At 53.3% G+C, this 24166-nt stretch overlaps 1 protein-coding gene and 1 pseudogene across 1 annotated transcript in view; one reads left to right on the top strand and one right to left on the bottom strand.

Annotated features, from left to right (window-relative positions):
* Positions 1–24166, bottom strand: part of LOC129045890 (cadherin-23-like) — a 328281-nt gene that overhangs the window by 143965 nt on the left and 160150 nt on the right. Inside the window, exons 7-8 of the mRNA XM_054508206.2 lie at positions 10073–10267; positions 6328–6456 (exon numbers count right to left, since the gene is read on the bottom strand). Coding sequence (XP_054364181.2) covers positions 6328–6456; positions 10073–10267 — 324 coding nt within the window. The remainder of the gene's footprint in view (positions 1–6327; positions 6457–10072; positions 10268–24166) is intronic.
* LOC123847304 (U2 spliceosomal RNA) lies at positions 12146–12262 on the top strand (annotated as a pseudogene).

The raw sequence follows: 24166 nt of genomic DNA, 5'->3' as shown, positions 1-24166 counted from the left end.
CCTCACCCTCCCAGAGCAGGGCTGTCCCCGTGCGGCTGTCACTCCATCCTCTCCCAGGCCCAGGAACACCTCTAGCTTGGGCTGAGGGAAGGTGAGAATGTTCCAGGAGAAATGGTTCCCGCAGAAACATGGACACAGCCCTGAGGCCAGGGCCACGCAGAAAGCAGGTCTGGCTCCCTCCTTGGGGCCCCTTCCCCCAGGGAGACAGGAGCTCAGGCTACATCCCTTGGGAGAATAGACTGTTACAAAATCAGAGAAAGACACCATTGAACGAGCCTCTCCCCAAGCGGGTTCTGAGGACCTGAACTGTGGCCAGCTTCGAGGGCCCTGTTCTTTCCCGAGCACCCCCTCTGTGCCCGGTGCTACTGCAAATGCCTTCTATGTACTAACTCATTCCACCCTCACACCTACCCCAGAAGCCCCGTCTTCTAGACGAGGAAACTGAGGAATTCGAGTTAAGTGGCCTTGCCAAGGTCCCACTGCAAGGAAGGAATGGTGAAGCCAGGGTTCAAAGTCAGGTACTTTGGTTCCAAAACGCTCCTGCCCACCAAGCGATGCCGCTCCCTCCCAGGTTCTGTTATAATAACGGTAACTGTCATTTACGAATGTCCTTGCTATGTAGCAGGCACTAATCTAAGCACTTCACAAGCATGAGCTCATGTGAAATTTGGGACAACTTACATATCCCACCATTCCCTTGGGCTTCGGTGTAGTAAGGGCTCCTCAAAGTAGTGAAGTAATTTAAAACAAAACAAAACAAGACCACAGCAACCCTGTTAACCTTTGTTCTCCTGGGCTTTCTGATCTGATGACAGACTCTTCCCCTGTAATATCTGCTAACGGCCCCAGACCCAGGCATCTGTGGAGGGTCACTGCAGGGTCTGTTCTAACAGCTTCCCCCAATGTCACCCCACAGAGGGCTCTTTTTTGGGGGGGTCTACCCCTCCAGGAGCCACTCCTCACATAGGAGAAGCCTGGGTTTGCCCCCAGGATAAGGTCCCCACAGCGTGGGACTCTGGTGTGAGGCTCGGGTGCCAGGACATGGGGACAACTCCCTCTTCTAGAGCCCCATCTGGCCTGGTCCCGGAAAGTGTCTCAGTTTGAGGGTCCCCAGTCAGTCCCTGGTCTGCTGAGGGCAGGGACAAGCCTGCCAGTGTAACTGGGTCCAGAGCCTCCAGAGCACCTTTCCAGAAAGTCACTAAACAGTAAACCTCCAGGAGCAGCTGCATGGCCCCAGGCATACAACCCAGGAGTGGCTGTGCTGAGCTGGGCCTATAGACAAGGACAACTACAAGGACAAGTACACCCCAGGAGGTCTGGAAGGAGGGGGCAGCAGTGGCCTATGCAAAGGTGGGCCCTGGTGGCCAAAGCACCCTCAGGTCTCAGAGCCTTGTGAGCATCTCGCCATGGGCACCCCCACCGTGGGCTACCTGGAGGCTCGTGGGCAGGTGGGGCTCAGAGGGGGCCATTAGGGCAATCGAGGACGGAAGGACAGGGAGGCTGGCTCTCCCCAGGAAGAGCCACCCTGAGCTTCTGGGAAGTGAGAGCCAACAGGCTCCTGACAAAGTTTGGGGTTTCATCTTTTTTTGGGTAAATAAATCCATTTTTAATAAAACCCTGAGCTTTTAATACAAGTGCAGCCACAAAGACTGGAAATGTTATAAGAAGGAATTAACGGGGAGGAATGGGGGCTCTTGGGATCCCACAGCTCTTGTTTCAGGGTCTTAGTAATTATATTTTCAATATACTGAAACTTATTTCCAAAGATGAGGGAATGGAGAAGCAGGCCCAGAGCCAGGCCCCTTACTGGCTGGCTTTCCAGATCGGGGTGGGGGTGGGGGTACGCACCAGCATGTGGCTGGGAGAGCAGGTGGACAGGCCCAGGAGGCTCGGAGAAGGGTCTACCCTGCCACGGGGCTCCTCCCGTCACAGGAACCCACATTGTAAGGAAATGAGGCACCCCCCCCCAAGAGGCTAAAGGTGCACAGGCCTCCAGGGTCCCAGCTCCTTGTGGTGGGAAGAGCAGTATGTTGAGGGGGTTAGGGGTTTCTGTCTAGGCTCAAATCCTTTGAGTGAGTTACTTGATCTCTCACTAGCTTGTTTTCCCCATCTATAAAATGGGTATAACAGCCCCCACTCCTCAGCAACTGATAGGTGTACAGTGCTTAGAACCACACCCAGTACATAGCAAATGCTATAAAAGTGACTGTTGGGGCGCCTGGGTGGCTCAGTCGTTAAGCATCTGCCTTCGGCTCAGGTCATGATCCCAGGGTCCTGGGATCGAGTCCCACATTGGGCTCCCTGCTCTACAGGAAGCCTGCTTCTCCCTCTCCCACTCCCCCTGTTGTGTTCCTGCTCTCGCTATGTCTCTCTCTGTCAAAAAAATAAATAATAAAATCTTTAAAAAAAAAAAAAAGTGACTGTCACCGTTCAAGCATCTGATGAAAGCTCAGGTGCCTCTTCCGAGACAATGCATGCCGATGCTGTGCCCCATAGTTTCAGCACGTTTGGACTCCCTAGCACCCCAGATTCATAATCCGTACCCTGGAGCGAAGGCGTCTTCTGGGTGTTAGAGAGCGAGAACAGCTAACAGCCCAGGAAGGGCTAGCACTCGGTAAGTACCTACTCTGTACCAAGCACTGTGCTTGAGAGGACCCAACATAAGGTCCTCTCAAGTTTTCCTCACAAGCCCCAACAAGGGGGAGTGCGGGAGGAAACAGGCTCAGAAGCTTCCAGAACTGGCTTCAAGTCACAAGGTGTGGTGAGTGGGTGGGGCGAGGGTGACTGGGGAACGGAGGCCTGTGCTGGGGTGGGTCTGGGAGACTCCACTGCTCTGTGGCAGAGGGGACAGGCCCAGGGCTTGGCGCCCAGTAAGGTGTGCCGAAGACAGGGGTGGGCGAGGGGTGCGAGGCAGCCCCGGCCTCTGAGGTCTGGGTACTGGTGAGGAAGTCCAGGCAGATTTGAGAGGAGCTGAGACTCCTCTAGAAGGAGCTTGTGTCTCCCCTTCTGTGGCCTGCCTTTCCCAGAGGAGCCTGCCAGGACAGGAGCTAGAGCGGGAACCCACGGGGCGGTGGGGGCCCCAGGGGTCTGGCCCATGTCTCTCTCCTGGGACCGCCTTCCCCATTTCCATGACAGGATTAAGGACTGAAAAGGTGGACGGCAGTCTGCTCCGGGAGAGGGAGGTGCCTGTGGGGGGTGGGCGTGGGGGCTGGAGGGGACTTCCGACAAGAGCTGCCACAGCAGATTCTGAGGCAGAAAATCCTATTTCTCAGGCCTTAATTCCAGTCAATTCCAGTCAAAGGGCTGATAGGCATCAGCTGGCAGTAATTTGTGCAGTTTATCTGCTCTTTTCACCTTCTATCGGTCCTTCACTGACGGGCAGGCCGACATGCCGCTGCTCGAGTGAGGAAATTAAAAGTTGATGCAATAATCCCAAATAAGAAGGATTTTATTAGGTAATATATACACTTTAGATGAGGCATGCTGGCCCGATACACTGATAGAGAGAGGCATACATGCTGGGAGCCGCAGATAAAGAGGAAGGGCGAGGCAGAGTGGGCAAGGGTCCGACCGGAGGCCCCGGGCTGGCAGCGGCCAGGCTGGGAGCGGGGACGCCTGGGTCCTCGGGGCGAGGAAGCTGAACAGGCCACGGTGCTCCTCGGCCCTGGCCGGCCTGGGAAGTACGGAGTTAAGTCAGGGTTCCACACTGTAAAGCGACATGCAGGGACTGGATCAAGGCATGGAAACCGATTAGAAGCCTGGAAAAATCAGGCTTGGAGCATAAGGGAATTGGCCTGCAGCAGAAAGAGCTGTGCTAGAGACATGGAAATGGGAGCACTCCTTTCAAGTGCGGGGGCAGGGAGGAAAGGCAGAGCTGTGTGCACGTGAGATAATTCTGTGGGCGCCCTGGGGGGAGTCCGACACCTCCCAGTTACTTCCTTGTCTGGCTCCTCCGAGCCCAGTCGTGACCCAAGTGGTGGGGCTCAGACCTGCCCCCTGGGAGCTCTCGAGGGGTTGGCTTTAGCAGTCTCACAGCGCCCAAGGGACAACCGACTCATAACCACTGCGAGTGAATGCCTTGCTGGGGACTCTACACGAGCATGAGCATGCGATCTCCACTCCTTAAAACCCTCAGGGTAATGGAGGCCCTGCTGCAGACCGTACCAGTCCGTTTCCCAATGAGGCAGCGGTCCACAGTGTGTGGGATTTGGCCAAGGCGAGTGCAGGGACCTGCTCCGAGTTTCTCTGGCTACGTGGCCACCATAATGTCCTCACTTCAATCAACAAGTTAGCTTTGAGCACCTTCTCTGCACTCAGCCCTGGGCCCGATGTTCTGGGAGACCAGGTCCCAGAGACTCCGGCTCCTCGATTACCAGAAGCTCCAAAATAACCCACCCGCACATTGGTGAGCATCATAGGTGCAACTATAATTCAGTAGTAAATTATGCAAGCCAGGGAGAGTCCACTCTACCAGAGCTGAGGGGAAAGAAATGGCTGGCTATGTCTTTGGGCTGGTGGGGATGAAGCCAAGGGAAAAAATTCTAAGAAAGGTGGCCAGTAAGCTGGGAACCAACAGATGGGCAGATTTTGGATTGGTGACAGGAACAGGCATGAGGGTGATGAGGATGGTAGGATGGTGAGAGGACTGGTCTGACCAGGGCATTGTTCCTTTGATTGTTCGTTCGTTCGTTCATTCATTCATTCATTCATTCCTTCATTCCACAAACACATCCTTAGCACCCCTGATGTGCTATGCCCACAGCAGACCCCATCCCTGCTGAACTATGCATCCGGTCCAGCAGGGAAACAGAGGCTGAGCAAGCTGTCCAAAGGTGCTGAGTGCTAAGAAGGGGATGTCCAGGGGCCAGGGGCAGTTGGAAGGCCCCACCTCCTCTGAAAGGTCAGGGAAGGCCTCCCTGGGCTGAGAAGATGTGGGCGTAGCAAAGAGATTTTTGAAGGAGATAGCCTTTAGTCTCAAAAGCCAGAGGACCTGCTGTCCATGGACCACTAAGAAAGAGCAGATTAGGGTAGGGGGCATTGAGATGTCCCCCTCTACCCTAAATTCAGCTTCAGACACCTGCAACAGGAGACCAGTGGGCATCTTGCTTGTTAGATCTTCCAGCCCACACCTGGCCCCGATAAGGAAGTGGCTACCCCCAGATACCTGGAGACGGAAGCAGAGTGCTTTGAGGATGCCATGGTCAGGATGGACCACAGTCTCCAAACTGGAGGTCGGCCTTCCCTGGCCTGTGGTGGCCTACAGGTACATCTGCACCCTGGCCAAGGGAAGCCTGTCTCGCACTCATACCTAATTCTGTGAGCCCATGCAGGTGGGGGCCCTAACACCCACATGTTCAGGTGGGTGCCCTACTTGGCTCTCAATGTTTTGCGTCCTTCCTCTAAGCACGCTGAGTTCCCTCAAAAGGAAGGGCACGTTTTTCTTTCCATAAGAGCGGCCCCCCAAGCTGCATGTCCAGGGATTGTCGCTGCCCAGAGAAGCCAGCTTTTCTTAATTTAGCCGCGCAGTGTGTGTGTGCTTTATTCTAGCTTGTACAGAAGCATGGATGGCTACCAGACAAAGGCTGGGTGAGCCAAGCTGCCCACCCCCAGCCCCTGCCAAGCGGGCAGTAGCATGCTTGGTTCTTTAAGACCCCTGGTCACAACTGACTGGACCAGAGGCAGACACAGGGCCTAAGGGCAGCCAATTTATAGCCTGGCTGGAGCTCTGTGACCTTGCGACATGGCACAAAATCAGGAGCACAACCAATCAGATGCCTCTTTTGAAAACGTGGGACTTCAGAAATCCAAAGATGGAGCAGTTAGAGGGGCAGCTGGAGCTGTGTGCTCTCTGAGAAGAGCCAAGCCCGAGAGGACCGGGGAGTGGAGAGCACGGTGCTTCCATCTTGGGCAGAGCTAGTTGGCTGAGAGAGGCAGACTGACCCATGGGGAATGAGGCTGAGCCCAAATGTGATTTGGTAAGCCTGGCTGAGTCCAAGTCTGCTCTCCAGACCAGGCTGGTTCCACAGGCGTCCCTCTCATCCCACATCAATCTTTCTGAACTGCCCCCCTTAGTTCACACTAGTAAGTCTTTGTGTTTTTACCCCTTGGAGTTCTCTGGGGATGAAGTGAGAGGGTGAGGACATGGGACGTGGTGGTGTGGTATGAAGAGGAGGTTGGGCTTTCACTGGGCTAAGACACCCAACACTGACATGCACAGGGATTGAGGGGAGTAAGAAACGCCAAGGAAGAGCCTGCCTGGCCAAACAGGGCCCCCATCCCTAAGAGAAGCTCAGAGGGGAGTCCCACGAGGGCCAGAGAGCGTCTTACCGGAGGAGAATGCTCGTAGATGTTAGTGCTGTAAGGCAGGTTGATGAAGATGGGGTCCATGTCCTGGACATCTGTGATGATGATGGCTAAGTTGGCCAGGGTGGACAGAGGCCTGGTCTTGTCTTGATCCTTAGAGGACAAAGAATACACAGCCTGAGGGGGTTACACTATTGACATGCACACATGCGTGCGCGCACACACACACACACACACATCTGAACACATATGACACCCATGTGCACAAACATGTGTGCCCATGGATGCAAGTGCTCCGGGGGAGCACTTAGTACACAGAAGTTCGAGAACTCGAAGAACCCACAGTGATCTTTGACCTGTGCAGGAAAACATAAACAGGGCCCCCCAGTCCCGGCAGAAGGTGGCTTGTGCAATGTCACAAAGCAGGGCTGGATAGAGCCAGATCTCCTGCCCCCAGCCCAGCCTCAGCCTGATCATCCCGGACATGCCATGGGTGGGATGACTGGCTTGGGGTCAAGAGATGGTGCTGTCCTCAGCAACTTCTCTTGATTCAGAGGGCCACTGGCCCTCGCCATACCCACTTCCTGCCCCCTCTCATCCCGGGGCAGCAAGGGAATGACCAGGCTGGTGTTCCTCAGAACAAAGGCCCTCTGACAGCAGAGGGGGCCACTCTGAGACCTGCACCCCTGCCCTGCACCCAAGGTTTACTGGTCAAGCAAGTTTTCTGGCAGAACCAGCAGGGGGAGCTCCAGGGCCTGTGACATTTGGGGAACTCCAGGAAGAAATCCTGAGAGGTCATGTGGGCCTCCGCCTGGGGCCAGGCAGGCAATGTTTAAACCCTCCTAGTCAGTTGGAAATTTAGCCTTAGGAAAGCTCGTCAAGAAAGGAAACCAGAAACACAGCTTCCATAGCCCTAACGTACACAGCCCACCATGATAAACTGTTTAAATAGCCCTCTGTTGTTGAATGACAATAACCCATGGGAATAGACTCTGAGCTGAGAGCAGATTACGTAGCATGCACGGTGCCAGCACCTGTTTGCTTCTGTGGATACCACGTGCCCAGTATTCAGATATATTAACGGAGACTCAGAGAGGTTATTCAGATACGAGACTCACAGAGGTAACTTGCCCAGAGTCACACAGTGGGTAAGTGTGTAGCCAGGACTCAACTCAGATCCTTCTGCAATGAAAACCTGCCCTAACTGCTTTGATCTGGGGCCCTAACATAAGCTCAGGCCCTGACTTGCTGGGTTGCTTCGAATAGATCCTCTTCCCTCTTGGGGTCTCAATTTCCTTCTCTGTGAGATGAAGGGGCTCAATGCAAGGACCTCCATGGACCCGTGGGCCTGTAAATTCTCTGGTCTTGGATTTGAAGAGTGACTGCACTCTGATTAGGTCTTCCTTGGTCTGGGGGGGACCAGAGCGATGCAAAGCATTCTTCCCATTACAACAAGCCTAGAGCCTGTTCCTGCCCTCCGGATAGAGAAGTGCAGCAGAGCCTTTGGGAAGGGAAGGCAGATTGTCCTAAGAGTCCTCAGGGGCAGCCATGGAGAGGGCAAGGGACTTCGGGGTGAGGACTAGGTACAGCAGGGTGGAGGAGGTCTGGATGCAGGAAGAGCCACTGGGGAGACAGCCTCTCGGGCTCCAAGACAATGGAAACCCACGGCCCAGGCTTGGGGACTGCCCCTAGTGTGAGAGCTCTTGGTCAGGGACCTGAACAACCAGGCAGACAGGGCCAGAGTAGGAGGAACAGAAGTCCCTTGACCTTCTGAGCAGGGGAGGCCAGTGGTTGTCATTTGCCATTACCAGGCTTTGCGTGTAGGTGGCTTTGTCCAGCCTGGCACCTGCCCTCCCTGTCCCACAGTCTCAGGGCCACAGCCCTGCTCCTGCCACAGATCCCCGCATCCCAGCTTACCTCGGACTCTGGGGCTGGGGAAAGGGGATGGCAGTGGACATACATGGCTGGGCAGGCACCTCGCCAGGCTCCCAGCTAGCACTCTCAACAGCCGCTCCCCGGGAAGTCCTCCCATTTCCCCACCTGCTGCCCACCCAGGGGTGGCTGGGAGCCCACACTGCTCCCTGCGATGCCCCACAGGAGAATCTCCTTGGGGAAACGTCCAGCAGCCAAGGGCACAGCACCAGGCCTGAGGGGGGCCGCGCTTCAGGTGGGGGAGCCATCCGTACAGAAGGGCCCCTCCTGTTCCGCAGCTTCCAGGCCTTCTCGCCAGCAAGATTAACAGCAATTTAACTGTATTCACCATCTCAGCTGGAGCCCAGGCCTCTTGACAGGTCCGGCCACCCAGGTTCTTGCCTGTGCCCGGCTCTGGTCTCTTCCCTGCCCGCCCAAAGCCATTTTCAGGGAAGATGGAAATTACTCCACAGGGACAGGTGCATACAAGAAAGAGAGCAAGCATCTGTGTGTTTCTGGGCCCGGCGTGTGCAAATGGAGGGCAGCTGGGGGGGCACCACGGCTGTGTGTGGGTGCGAGGGGGCACAGGTGTGTGCAGAGAGCGGGTTCTGGTCTTGCACACCCCCTTGATCCCAGAAGTCAGGTTTACGAAGAGCAGGACACATGACCTCCCGGGGGAACCCACACTTAACCAGGGGAGAAGGAAAGAATGTGAATGGCACCCGCAGTGGCCTCCCCAGGAAAAGCGCACATTTCCTGGCTCCTGGGGACTCTCTACACCTTGCCCAAGCCCGGGGAAACCCCATCTTTCAAACCGGACCCTTGGCCTAGTCCATGTGCCTTACCCCAGGATCTGGGTTCTGTGACCTGCAGTGCAGGTCTGAGCCCCCAGTGCAGCCGTGACATGGGGCCAGGGGGGATGCTGGGGGTCAGGCAAATGGGTCCTGACGGGTCAAGAGGGACTCCTGTAACTTGTTTCACACTCGGCCTGAGCTTTGTAAACAGAAATCTTAGGGACAAGAGGCCAGCTCTCGCCCTGCTGCCTGCTGAAGGCTTCAGCTTGACCTGGAAACAGAGGGAGGAGCCCACAGGAGAGGAGTGCAGGGCCGGGAGGCTGCTCGGGGTTTGGTCTGCCTGTCCCCCAGGCCCTTGCGACCAGCAGGCCACAGAAGCCAAGCGGCTGTGATGATCTGGAAACTCAGAAACTCCTGGCCATGGGGCACGGGACTGCTGTCAGACAAACTGCGTTTGTGTTCTTGCTCCCCACGACTCATCGGCGTGTGAGTCTCAACGGTGTCAGCCATAAAATGGGACAATTACTCCCTTCTCTCTCCTCCCTCTCCAGCCTGACCAATCCCGGAATTCCCAGGACCCAGCACGGTGCTTGGTGCACACGGGAGGGCCCTCCTGTGTAAGCGTCACCACTCGGGAGCAGTGGCCAGGATGCCCGGACCCTCTGTTGCCTGCGTGTAGGGTGGTGTCAGGACACTGCTGGGCTGCCACCCCTGTCTGAGGTTCCAGAGAGCGAGGGGACACCCCACACTGTGAACGTGCTGCAGGGTTTCAGTGCAGGCTCTGGAGTGCAGCGGCTGGGTCACCATGGGCAATGACCTGAATTACTCCTGGGCCTCAGTTTCCTCATCTGTAGAATGGGTAACTTAATATTACGTAGGAGATAGGGCTGCCGTGGGGTTTAATGGAGACGATCCATCTGAGTGCTCGGCACAGCACTGCTCCCGTTCTTATTGTGACTATTGCCAGCATCGCTATTACAGAGCCTGAACCAGCAGGAAGGACGCTGGTGTCCCGTTGCTCTCTCCCAGGGCGGGAGGAGGCAGACCTCCGGGGCGGGACTCACCGTGGCATTGACGGTGAGCTGGTAGGCCTGCGTGGTCTCGTAGTCCAGCTCCCGGACCACTGTGACAATGCCGCGGGCGCTGTCGATGGCGAAGAACGGGGAGGGGGGCTGGAAGGAGTAGAGGACGCTGCCCCCTGCACCCAGGTCGGGGTCTGTGGCGTTCACGATGAAGATGGGCGTCCCCACCGGCGTGTTCTGGGGGTGAAGAAAAGCAAACAAAAGGGTGAGTGGTGCTCAGAGCAGCTAACTTTGTCGGTGACTATTCCCCCAAAGCCCATTAACCATGTCCCTCCAGCCAACCAGACCTGCGGCTTTGTCATTTTTATTCTAAGAGGGTTGAGAGGAATTTAAAATGCAGTATCTATTTTTTTTTCCCTTTTTTTGATGGCCTCCTGGTGGCTATAACAACACCAGTTCTAAAGATGATCTGCTCATCCTGGCGTTCTGGATGAGGGCCTTTTGGTCCCCAAGCCCCTATTTCTTGGCGGTGTTTCTTCCTCTGTGGAATGCCCCTGGGCTGCCCATGCCTCAGGGTTGGGGCAGCTCTGGGGGGCCCCCGGGAGTCTGCGTGTCGGGGAGCTGAGAGGTGTGTGCCGCAGGCAGGTGGCAGGGGGCCTTGAGGGCTTTGCCTGGCCCCACAGAGGTTCCTTGGATTGCCCTGGGGAAGGGCATCCACATGCCATCCCGGGTCGCAGCAGCCTGCCACGAGAGGCCCACAAGACCCACTCGAATGGTACCACCTCCTGGGAGCCTACCATGATTCCCTCCGCTACACACTGTGTATAGACCCCTGCTCTTTTCTGACTTGGGGTCTCTGGTTAAATGTTAACTTCCTCATGGGGCCTTCCCAACCCCTAAGGCAGGTCAGCCCCTGCCATGCCCCCACCCTCCACCACTGTTTATACTAAGGTTCCCACCTCGCCCAGGGGATTTTCATCATCCACCTATCTTCTGTAATTCCTTGGTCAGTGCCCGTCTTCCCTCACCACACAGGTACCCCACGGAAGCCACAGGGCTCCAGCTGCCTAGCCTAGCTCCGTGCCTGTCACACGGCAGGTGTTCCATCCACAGCCTTTCTGAAGACGCTGAGAGCCCTCAGCGCATGCTCAGGCTCTGTGTGCATCTCTGCCCGACTGCCGGCTCTCATCACCGCAGCACCCACCTCAGTGCCCGACATGGAAGCCGTACCTGTGGAATACTGGGTGAGGGGATTTATTCATAATTTAGCAGGCTGTGGGCACACCGGCAGATAGGCAATCCGATGAGGCTCTTCACAGAGACAAAGGGTACAAACAATCCCTGCTCCCGTTGACTGAGTATCCTTTGAAAAGGAAGCTAAGGCTTAGAGAGGTTAAGTAACTTGCCCAGGTCACACAGCTAAGCAGTGGGAGAAGAGGGCCTGGAGTTCAGGGCTGGCTAATTCTAAGCCACTGATCTTATGCTCTGTACTGAAATACTTCTCCAAAACACTGAGGGCAGTTCTTTCCCTACCTCCTCTGTATGGTGCTGAGCTCAAGTGCCCCCAGGGGTGGTACCTCCCAGCCAGTGGCGTGGGACTAGCCCGTTCGGTCCCTCACGGCACAGATAATATTCCTGGCCCTGTGTTTATTCCCACTGGGATGATGACTGGGTCCCTTCGGACATCTGTAGGGCTCTTTTCAAGGAGGGCACCCACACTGCTGCCTCCTCCCCGTGCTGCTGGCCATGACCTGGGCCCTGTGTCATTGCTTTGAGCAGCTTCTGTCCCTGGGTCATGCTCGCAGCCCTGTCCCGGGATCATCTGCTTGAGGCAAGGGTGTTCTTTATAAGACCCCCCTGTCGGGCTGGAAAGGGCTTCTGGAGAACAAGGCTATGGAGCTGCCTCTGTTTCTTTCTGAGTGTGCTGACTCTCCCCCATCACTAGACAAGTGCCAAGCTGAAGGGACGGGCTCCTAATCTATCTTCCCATCAACACAGAGGACAGGAGGCCCGTCTCCTCCACACCATCCATGACTCCCCAGTGCTCCTTGCATAGAACACAGGCCCACATGGTCTGGCCCTGTCTCCTCCTTCACACTTTATTTCCTGGCAGGCATCCCTTCTTGGCCTCTTGGCTAAGATCATGTGTAGCATCTATTTGTATTGGTTTAATATTTTCTGGTAGGTAGAGCTATTTGTACTTCTCAAACCCAGCAGGCTGCCTCACACCTCGGGGCTTCTGAACCTCCTTTTCCTTTGCTAGGCCTTCCCTCCTCAGCTCGGTGGCTTGGAAAACAGATGCTCTCTTTCCCTCCAGAAGAGAATCAAGTGTGCAAGGGGGCAGAGCGGACAAGTGCCAGGATTTCAGGGATCGACAGACTCTGTTGGAACCCCAGCCTTGCTGTGTGTCTTTGGGTTACTTAATCTCTCTGATCCTTAATCCCTTCTCTGTCCACTGAAGTTAATAATATCCCATAGGGTTAGGGTGAAGAGAACATGAGCTCCTGAGTGCAAATTCCCCAGCATATAATAAATGCTCAGAAATGGGCAGTTGTAACGTTGTCATCTTGTGCCTTCTGGAGGACTGCAGACAAGAATGCCTTCGAGGGGAGGGCAGGCAAATGTCAAGAAGCACTATGAATATTAATGATAATACTGTGCTGGGCATTCCCTGTCTGCACCCCCCAGATCACTGAGTACCCTGCTCTGTGTCCCCCTCCCCACCCCAGGGAGACCTCAGTGGATTGCTTTGAGCCCCAGGTTCCCTTGCAGGCTGGCTTCTGCCCAGGGAAGGTGCTAGTAGGAGCTCAGAGTTTGGGAAAGAGTCAGGAGGAGAGTTTGGGTATTACTTTTCCACTCCTTCCAGCTCCAAGTCAGCAGCCCCTGCTCCTTGGCTGCAGCCTTCAGTGGGCTCCCTAAGCCCCACTATCCCCTCCCCTCGATCGGGGAAATGGGGGCGCGGCACTCATCAGCCCTAGGAGTTCCTGCTGGTCCCAGGTGCCTCAACATCCCTTAATGCCCTGTAGCCCTGCCCACCCTCTGTCAGGGTCTCTTCACTGAAATGCCTTTGTTGGAATTGAGATGAACTGTTTCCTGGGGGACTTGATGGGTGCGGGCACTCTGCAGATACACACCCTGGGCCACCAGGTACAGAGCCCCGAAGTCTGGGCTCCCCTGGTGCTGGGCTCGGTGGAGCCAGCCCCCGCCCCAACAAGCTGCCACGATGGCACTGGTTTTGAGATCTTTACAAGTCTCTCAGCTAAGCTACAGTTCTCCTGCTTCCCCCTGCCCTCTCTAGATCCTATATGCGCATCACACGTGAACACGGGAGTCAGCCCCACACTCCAGAACAAAACATTCCAGTAGGGCCTGGGGTTTCTGCCATGAGAGGGAAGGACATGTCCCAATTTCAGAGCAGCCAGTCCCCCGGGAGACAGCTCGAAAGCATGTCAGAGCACATCCCACAAGGAGCCAGTACCCAGAGGAGAGGGATGGCTCCCGTGCGAGAATGTCAGCTCTCCAGGCCCCTGCCTCGGGGAGGAGGGGACATTTCACCCATGCATACCTCATGGTCCGGGGCAAAGGCTCTCTGGGCAACTGATCAGACGATTTAAAAGCAAGATGCAAGAAGACAAGGAAAAAGGGGAAAAAGAAGGAATGGTCCTGTGTCTGACCTTCTTAGATTATGTTTCATGCCCTGCAGTGAAAACCCATTTAATTTCTGCATAACTTAGAAAAGGTTTTAAATGGGCCTGGCAAAGAGCCATTCATATACTTAGAAGGGACAAGCCATTGGAGAGAAAAGAATGCTGACTTCCTGCATTTCAGATCCTGGATGCCATGCTCGATCGGGGAAATGGGGGCGCGGCACTCATCAGCACCTACACTGGGGGGCTTTTCCAAGCACCCAGCTGCTGCTTCATGCAAATGTGCAGATGTGTCCCTTTAAAGGTCTACACCTTCCACGTGAGCAGATTTCCTCTATGGGCTTCCGAGTATACTGCAGACAGTAGAACTTGGTGGCTCAGAGCATGGCCTCTGAGTCGGACTCAGTTTGAGTCCGAGCCTTTCTACGTACTGGCTGGAGACCTCAAGCATATGCTGAGCTCCCCTGGTGCTGGAGCTTACTCTTTCAGCCTCAGTTTCCCTGTGTAAAGGAAAACGTAAGAATGGAGCTGTTAACAGTACCTACCCCCAGGGTTGTGAGAAAGAATTACGCGAGACAAGGTGGGGGCACGGGGGGAACTTCTCGCTGAGCCAGGCACTTGGCAATATTGAGCAATACTCAATAAATGGCTGTTGCAATTATTATTATGGTAATAAAATACCATCACAAGCAGCGGGAGATGAGTTCTATTTAAAGGGGGGTATTAAAAACAGCCAATCAATCTCTTTATCATGAACTTAGACAAATGGGCATTTTAAAATTCAGAAAGAGACTGTCTCTGTTGATTAGTTCATGGCTGCTGCAGAGGGGTTCAGGGTGGGAGAACTTCGGGAGACCCTCCCCAGGGGGATTGGGGGGCCTGAGGAAGGCATGGGAGGGGCGCCTGGAGGCAGCTCCTGAACATGGAGGCCAGGCCTGACCGTGCACCGCTCAGGGATGGTTTGAGTGTCGGAGCAGGAAGGAGCCTTGGGGATTATCTAGTCCTGTCTCCCCAGATTACTGATGATAAGAGTGAGGGGCTGTGCCTGGCTCTAGGTCTCCCAGGCGGTGAAAGGCAGAGCCACGACCTCAAATATAATGCCTTGCCTTATATATAGCACTTTCTTCACGCCACCCATAGATGTTAACCACTGCCTCCCTGCCCACACTTTTCCCAAGTAAAGATGCTCTTTACACCCACAGTTCTGGGCGGCCAAGTTTGTACCAAGTGACTTCAGACCTAGGCCACATCTGAGGTAATCACCTGACTCAAATGGGCCAATCAGATGGGGCCTGGCCCCGTTAAATCCATTTTCTGCAGAACCTGAAAAAGAAGGTTCTTGCTATCTGGTTAGGGCTGGAGTGGGCACCATGGCAAGCCGAGCGCCACACAGAAGCCACCATTTCCGGGGTGGCAGAGAAGCCATGGGTGGGCCGAGGAAGCCCAGCTGCAGTGACAGTTAATGGAGCACAGTGAGGGAGAAAAGCAGAGACACACGCCTCTGAGGGCCTCCCCTGCCCTGGTCTTCACAGGCCCTGTCTGAACTTCGCTTCCTGCCCCTGGCTGTGGTGCAGAGACCCCATGTGGGCTGTCCTTCCTATGGCTACCCCCTTGGCTTGCCCTGTGCTCCATGGGTCTCGGCTCCCTCCCCGCCCATGCCCTCGGTACCCTCAGAATGCATCCAGCCCCAGGCAAGGCCTCGTCCTTCCTGCAGCTCTGCCCCAGGCTGAGCCTGATTCTTGCCTGCTGGGATTCCGTTCTTTTAATGCCCCGGCTGGGCCACAGAGAGCAAAGCTCCCTACCACTGCTCCTAGACTGCTGGGGGCAAGGGAGGTAATAAGGGGGAGCAGAATAAAACAGCCTAGATGAAGTAATGCTGGCTCCCTTTCTTTTTTAAGTGTCCCCAGACACTCCTTTTAACATGCAAATCCAGTCAGGTCACTGCAGTGATCAGCATGAATGTGGGGGTGGCAGGGGTGGGAAGGGGACAGCTTGTTCACCGGCTTGACAACATCAGCCAAGACAGGCCTGGAGGAGGGATGCCCTACAAAGCCAGGCTCTGCCCACAAGGAGACCAGGGGGAAGATACCCCTCTGGTGTCTAGGCTTGGGGTTCAGGGGTCTACAGAACCATTGCCAGGGTGGGTCTGGGCTGCAGAGGCAGGGCCAAAAGGCCCATTTTGGCTGAGGTGGGCTGCCCCATTCTAGGGCAACTTCTTGCAGCAGATTTATGATGGAAACTGGCTCTGAGTCCAACTTCTTGTTGAAAAGGAACAGCTGGTCTTTGGAGGAAAGGTTCCAGGCCTCTTGGCCTGCTTCTCTGCCCAAATTCTGCTCCCAGGACCTCTTCCTCCATGGCCACTCCTCCCCTTGCCCAGTCCTGCCCACTCCCTCAGAACTTCTGGTCCCTTTCAAGGGAAATCTCCCCCAAACACCCTGCCCCGGCCTCCTGGGAGGCGGGGAGCAGTGTTTAGGCATCATCCCCTGCAAACCCCTGGCCTGCCAGGTGGATCCTCTCAGCAGGGGCCCACTCTGGGCAGGTCACAGACAGGGCAGGCCCTGCCTCTTCCAGTTCCCGTTTAAGCTCCACTTTAAGCTCCACATCACTTTTGATGGACCTGCTGTAAATGGGCCACCCTGTGCAATTCAGAGACAAATAAATCTTTTTGCTACTCCTGGGGTGACAAGGGAATAGACTCTGAGAAAGTTCTGCTGTGCAAGGGATCTTGTTCGTTAATAATAATGATAAATAGCTCACTTCTCACATGCAGTGTGAGTTACATTACACTCCAGGCTTCTACAGAGGTGGCTCAGGGTGCTCACTGGAATGGTGGGGGTGCAGGCAGAGGGGAGGAAGAGGGCCGGGCGGGCAGAGAGGCAGAGAGGAAGGGTAAGGAAGGGGGCGGGGAGGGAGAAGAAGGTGATGGGGGCAAAGGAAGATAGGAGGGGATGGTGAAAGGGCTGAACTGGGGAGCAGAGGGTGATGGGGGTGGGCAGGGGAGCACTCATAAGAAGAGAGAGGGAAGGAAAGACGGAGGAAGGAACTGGAAGGAAGAGAAAGCAACACTGCAGAGGAGAAGTTGTGAAGAAAGGAAAAGAAGTATAAGAGTTCAAAGCGCCTAGAGAAAGGAAGATAGGAGAAAGAGGAGAATCACGCCATCCCCGCTCATCTTTGCGGTGTACCCTCCTCAATTCGATTTATTCTGTATCCTCAACCAAACCTCCGCAACAAGCCCTACCATTTCCACCGTAGGTGCCATCTCCAAAGGCGTTATTAATATTTATGGAATGCTTGCTGGATGCCGCCACAGTCTTTAATATCTTATTATAAAGCCTGTTATAAAATGCATTAGTAATAAATTCCTGACAGATGGAGTTCTGACAAGGTGCAGGCGCCTCGGTGGATCTGAGCTGGGAACAGACACTCCTGGAAACGTGTGTGTGCTGCTCAGAGGCTGGGGGGGCTGGGCCCCGGGGAGGGGTGGGGGAGGAGAGGGGCTCAGTTCTCCACCCTCAGGCCTGGGGGGGGTTGGTCAATAAATCTTATCACCTCCTTTTCTTGGGGCAGGAATGAAAGCTCTGAGAAATGAAGCAACCTGTCCCAAGTCACACAGCTTATAAGTAAGTGGTGGAATTAGGATTCAAGTTTAGGTCACCTCTGTGTCCCCAGACCTCAGGGACCCCAAAGATGAAGGTGGAGAGTGGGCTCAGGGCCCCTGCTCAAGCAGGGCTGATTCATTTACCCTCCTCTATTGAAGGGCTGGGGATGACATGGGAACTGAAGACAGGGGGCTCTAGGTAGTCTGCATTAGAGAAGGGAGTGCTGATGGGGAGCTTGAGCCCCCCCCCAAAAAATTCAGAAGGAAGAGAGTATCTCAAAATTTGCACACTTCCACTGGGAATCAGGATATGGGCTCCCACTGTGCTAAGAAGTCAGAAGTAAAGGCCTTTCGGATGGGGGGGCTCCTGGGGCAAGGGGGGGCACCTGTGTTTGTTTCCATCGAATGCCAAAGCAGGTGCCAATTCGCTGGTGACTCTGGAGGCAGAGGCCTACTGGCGTCTTGGGGAGGGTGTCATTCCAAATGCAAGGAGATGTGGGCTATATTTCTTTCTCCAAGAGGCAAGAAATAGCGTGCAGGCTCCAGCTGAGAGCAGGTCCAGAGAGAACAACAGTGCTGTCTCAGGTGGCCCTGTTTAGTCAGGGAGAGTGCCCACCAGCTTGTGCACATGCCCGCATCGTACAGCAGGCTCTCTAGCACCTCCCTCTGCAGAGGAGTCAGGAGGAGATCATTTTACAACATCTCTTCTCTCCATTAGTGTCTGCTCTCTCTCGGATGATGTGAGCGAGACTCCAAAATGTGCTGGGTCTGAGCTGGGCAGGCTGCCAGGTGAAGGCACCAGCTCTGTGGGCAGAAGGAGCCCCAAAGGGCTGAGCTCTGAGTCCCACACACCCTGACATGAGTCGAGGACTTTCCCAGCTATTCCACTCCTTGGAGCCAGCTCAGTGCTCTCCCACCCCTGAGTCCCTACTTCCTTCTTGGCCCCCAGCTGTGTACTGCCCATTCTGAATCCTAGGTGCTGACCTAAGGCCCCTCCTGACTTCCCTATGTCTGCAAGGGTCTTCGCCTACCAGAGTGATCTTGGACTTGCCCCTCTCTCTTGCCCCCCATTCTTCATCAGGCACCTGCACCTCTCAATTCTTCCTTCCATATTCCCCAAATCCTTCCTTTTCTCTTTGCTATTTACCTTGGCCACCCCTGCGGTGACACCTAGCACTGTCACTTGCACATAGAAGACATTCAATAAATGTTTTAACAGAATCGGGACTTCCCGTTCAACATAGCAGATTGAACACATTCATTTATTTCTGTTTTTGTCCAAACCCCTCACCAAAATGACAATATGAAAATTAAAGATGCATAGATCCACAAGGACAAAAAGAACAGGAGAGGAGGCAACAGCAGATGAGAGATGTTGACAAAATCCTGGAAACTGGAAACAGATGGAACCAAGACTGCCTTAGGAAAGAGGGGCAAACCAAAACTCAGGCTGGGGACTCAGAACCCTGGAAAATCTCAGGAGCTGGAGACACCAGGTGAGGCCAAAACCAGGAAGACCAACTGCAAACCTTTAAAGAGTAGTCAGACTCCCAAATGCCTTCCCCAATTTGTGCAGAAGACAGGAGATTTACTTTCTCAAGGGCGAGTTAGTCAGGCTCTGGACTCAGGCTGGGAGCTGGACAAGGCACTGAGAACAGGGAGGTTAAATGAAAATCTGCATCTCCCCTCCACTCCTAACCCCAATCAGCCTCTTTAGCCAGTCAGCCTCTTGAAGACTGACAGCCAGGCAGGAGATAGGGAAACTGGCCCAAGAGAAACACAAACACAAATGTTAATATGGTAGAGTTCTCACAAAGAAACAGCTAGGTCCTCACTTAACCACCCCATAGTGAAGTCCACTGGTCAACAAGAGCACTCCACCCTGCCCTGATCTAACACACACAGAGGGCTTCTAGGCAGCTAAATGTCAACTCACTCTTAAATATAAACAGGCAACAAAGGGTCATGAAACATTTGAGAAGAGCCTCTAATGTGAAAGACAGAGATGGGAGTGGGATGGGGGAAGTGGGAAGGAATAACAAAAATAAGTATCTTTGACAACCTTAGAGAGACAAGACATAGCATCTTTGTTTTTTGTTTTTGTTTTTTTAAAAGATTTTATTTATTTATTTGACAGAGAGAGAGATAGCGAGAGCAGGAACACAAGCAGGGGGAGTGGGAGAGGGAGAAGCAGGCTTCCCGCCAAGCAGGGAGCCCGATGTGGGACTCCATCCCAGGATGCTGGGATCATGACCTGCGCCGAAGGCAGATGCTTAATAACTGAGCCACCTAGGCACCCCAAGACATAGCATCTTTGAAATAAGGACATTCCAAGAGGAAGAGACAGTAGAAATGAAAAACTTAACAGAAGCGTTGGAAAATAAATTTCTGCAAAAGCAGGACAAAACTCAAAGATATGGAGAATGGGGTAGAAAAATAAGGAAATCAAAGAAGCAGTTCAGAAGATCCAACACCCAACTAGTAGGGGTCCAGAGAGAGGAAACAGGCTAAGTGAAGGAGAGGGAATTAACTGAGAGGTGAGGTAAGAAAACCTCCCAGATCTGAAGGACATGTTTCCAGATGGAAAGAGGCCACTATGTGTTCAGAAGAGAGACCCACACCAAGGCAAAAAACTGTGAAGTTTCCAAACACCGAGTCTTTAAAACAAAATCTTAGATGCTTTCAGAGAGAAAACAAAAGGTCAGGAATCAAAATGGCACAGAAGTTCTTAACAGCAACATTATAGGCAAAGGAGAAATGACGTCGCATTATGAGGAAAATGATTTCTTTCTAGAATTCTATACCCAGCCAAACTATCAACAAATACGAGTACAGAATAAACACATTTTTCAAACAGAGTAAAAAAAAATTCCCATGAATCCCTTTTCAAGAAATTATCGAAGGGTGTTCTCCCACCAACATGAGGGTGTAAACCAAGAGGAAAATATGGGAACCATGTAGAGAGAGACAAAGAAAGTCACTGGGTGATTCCCCTATACCCCACCCTCCTCCATGCCTATTCCACACAGGCCTTTTCACCACCCAGACTTCAGAAGAGCAAGCAAGCCAGAGCACAGCCAGTCTGGACTGGAGCAGGAGGATGGACGCTCCAAGGAGAACACTGCCATGAGAAATACAAACTGATAAAAAAATCAATATACTTTTAATAGACTGACAGGAGGCACTTAATTATGTCCGAATATTTAGAATAAATGATAGCTTCACAGAACTCTAAGCAAACAAACAAAAAAGGCGGTAATTATTAATTCTAGAGAAAACAAAAAAGGAAATATAATTAAGGTACGTGATGTGGCAGAGCTTGAATAATATTTACATAATCACAATGCTGTATACACTAAATGCTGTGTGAGCTATGGTTAAGTTGGGAGGATGGGTGGAGCATGGGATGAAGGGTGTGTGTGTGCACATGCAGCAAAGATGAGGTCAAGGGGGTGGTAGAAGTGCCATTCTCATCCTTCAGAGCTAGAAGTCAATGTCTAAAGTTACAGTGTCTAAAACTGAAAAATGTATATGCGTGGGATTTGGAAATAAGAAGGTGACTATCAGCCATTGAGTGAGGTTGTCTCAGGTTGGGAATCAGAAAGGGGAAAGGGTGAGACAGGGCATTGCGCTTTTTATTATAAACCTAGCTTTACTCTTTGACTTTTACACTCATGCAACTATGACTGATAAAAATTAATATAGAAGTGGAAAAATTGTCTCTTCCTATGGCTGGTCCACTGCAGCCCTTCCTCTCTTTTGGCCATGACCCTATAGTTGATCCCAGAAAGTCACCGCCCTAAAGCACTGATCTCCCATCTTATTCTCTTCCTCAAACACCATCACTGGCTCCTTCTACCTCCAAGGCAAGGTCTCCTGGACCTTGAACCTCACCACAGTCTGACCAAAGCTTCCCTCTCTAAACTCATTTTTCATTTTTGCCCCACTGAGACCCTCAGCTCCGGTCAGACTGTTCTACCTGGCAGCCCCCAGAGTGTGGGCCCACCTCTAGCCTTTGCTCATGGTGCTCTGTCTTTGCCACCCAGATTCCTTCTGATATTTTCCCCGGAAAGCAGGCGTCACCATCCAGCATACAGAGATGGATACTCCCCTTCCAGAAATGTCTGCTGGCTCCCTGGGCTTCTAGGCACACGTGCCCAGGCTGGGGTTGAGACATTCTCTCTCTGCCCCCCACACACAGGCTGGGGCCTTCACACAGATGCTGGGTGTGCAGGACTGGGAGAAGAAGCCTCATCCAACAGACATTTGGGGCCTCCTTCCCTTCTTCTCAGAAGCTTGATTTTTAGAGCTAGGTAGGATCCTCAAACGTGAAATGGCCCCAGCTCCTCCTAACTCAGAGATTTAAGGAGACCCCAGGCAATTTCTCTCACCCCTCACTGCAGCAACCTCAGCCCAGCCCAGCGACCTTCCTGTACCATGAGTGGCAGAAGAGTTCCAAGACGGTCCCCTCCCCTGCCGAGTGCCACCAGCCATTAGCACCACATTCCAGGGCTGTCCACGCCCTCACTCACTGACCCGCAGGCGCTGAGGGAGGGAGCCCGTTGCAGCACAGGGCCGGACGCCTCCTGGACAGTGCACAGAAGGCCACGTGCAGCGAGAAGGGGACAGAAGGGCCACGATGGTGGGGCGGCCCCAGTCCCCACAACATGCTGCTTTCCACACCCAGGCGGCGCCACCCCCTCCCTCAGGGAACGGGCTTCTACTCTCTCTGCAGTGTGGGAGGAGTGATAGCTGAGGCACCAGATCCCAGCCTCAGTGTTCAGCCTTACTCTCCCACCCTTCCCCAACCTGAGAGTTAGGCTGATTGGCTCCTGGGAGCCTCCCCGCCTCCCTCCCCCGGCAGGGACTTAGAAACCTGCTTCTGGAGACCAGGAAGCATCCATTAGGGGATCATTACTCCCCATGCATGTTGGCCTGACTGGAAAAAAAAAATCCAGAACAACAATCCTTAACGGCTGGGTCACATTCTGGCTTGCCAATAACAATCCACAAGACTTCCTTCTCTGTTGTCACAGAACATTAATGCCAACATTGATGCCTTGGTTTTCCTACCCTGGGAAATGGGTATAGCAATTCCTGTACTGCCTCCCACATAGAGCTGCAGGGGAGATCACATGAGCTAACAGTGGAGAAAGTACTTTGAAAATTCAAAGGTCAAAATAAAAATCACCACCTTCTACAGACGTAGACAACTGTAAGAAAAAAAAAAACTAACTAGGGAAAGGTGTGATGTGACCTACAGAAGAGCCCTCTCTAAAAAGCCACCTTGGAGTCCAGAAGCTGGGTTGTGTGGGTGTCCGGACACTGTCCCTGAGCCCAGGACGGCAGGTGGCTGAGTTCCAAACACAAACAGGGTTCAGCTGAGTCATGAAGTAGTCCTGAGACTTGGTAGATTCTGGAAAATGGCAATCAGTAGCTACAAGGAGTCCCCTGGGTTTTTTGTTTTTTGTTTTTTTTTTTCTGGAAGATAAGAAAAAGACTTCTATGGGTCTAAGGTAATAGCTCACATCTGTTGAAGACATTCCATATGTCAGACCCTGTTTTAAACACTTTCCACTCATTATATTGGACTATCCTCACGGAAACCTTGAAGCATGCACTATTGCCATCCCTTTTCCAGATGTCCAAGGCCAAGGTGGAACAAGCAGGAATCTGGGGATTTGCACCCAGAGCCCAAGCTCTTAACCACCACGCTGTATTATTCTCAGTGACGAGTGAGCAAAGTGTACCAGGTCTAGGAGGCAGGGGGATGGCCAAGATGACCTTGGGAAATGGGGATCCTGTCATTCTGGCCAAGTGCCGGCCTCCTGATGACATTTAAGGCAGCTACCACAGAATGACTTAGGTCATCCAGAGGTTCCCGGTTCAGAAGGTGACAGGTGTCAGATGTCACCAGGAACATGCTGGAAGTGGAAGAGTGAGTTATCAGGAGCTGTCAGGTTCTTTTATCCCAAACACATTTATCGAATAACAAAGCACAAGCTCATACTCTTCAACTCTCCGACAGAAATATGGTCATGAGCAATTACATGTGGTCATTTATGGGGAGGAAGACACACATAATAAAGGGAGGCTTTGAAGGAGCAAAACCATCAAGGAAACTGTGGTTTGAGTCCCAGCTCCAGCCCTTATTTGCTGTGTGACTTCGGGGAAGTTAGGCAACCTCTCTGAACCTCAGTTTCCTTACAGTGAGATGGGCATAATAAGAAAACCTGCCTCACCGATTACTGTGAGGCTTATGGGAGATAATGCATGATGAGTGCTTAGTGCAAAACAGGTGCTCAATAAATCTTAGGCTCTGTCATAATGTTGTTACCTCTTGGGGTGGGTGTTAGGGTCTATAAACTGTAAAGTGCTTTGCAAACGTTACTTCTGGTGGGGAGGTCTGGAAGGGGAGGGGATGCTTCTGAAGGCTGAGGTCCTTGCTCTGCTCTCTGTAGAGACAAAAGGTGTGGATAAAAGGCCAGGGGAAAGCTTCCTTATGGCATGCACCCCATCTGTGTCCCAGTGGAGCCCACTGGGTGTGTCGTACCTCCAATGGTCCCCTGAGCTCTCTGTGCACAGTTCCATAGCTCACAAGTGGGGCTCCATCTCCCAACGCCCAAATTCATTCCCCTGCTTGATGATGAATCATGTTAAACAAAATGAATATGCAAATCTCCTTAGGGCAGGCCTTACATCTATGGGAAGCTGCGGCTAATAAATGGATTCTGAATAAGGACACAGCTCAGGCAATACAACTTCAGCTCATCTCTCCTCCCCCCTCCCTTCAGGCTCCACCTACCAGTGTGCCTTTTTGTCCCCCGCTGGGGCGTGCATTCTGAAGGGGCGGATGAAGGAGGCTGGAGAGGCTTGGGCAGGCATGAGGTT

This window comes from Mirounga angustirostris, unplaced genomic scaffold (assembly GCF_029215605.1).
Source record: "Mirounga angustirostris isolate CCGP_5_RB_7025 unplaced genomic scaffold, mMirAng1.0.hap1 SCAF_6, whole genome shotgun sequence".
NCBI classification, from domain to species: Eukaryota; Metazoa; Chordata; class Mammalia; order Carnivora; family Phocidae; genus Mirounga; species Mirounga angustirostris.
The sequence above is the reverse complement of the archived record's forward strand: the minus strand, read 5'-3'. Positions and strand labels throughout refer to the sequence as shown.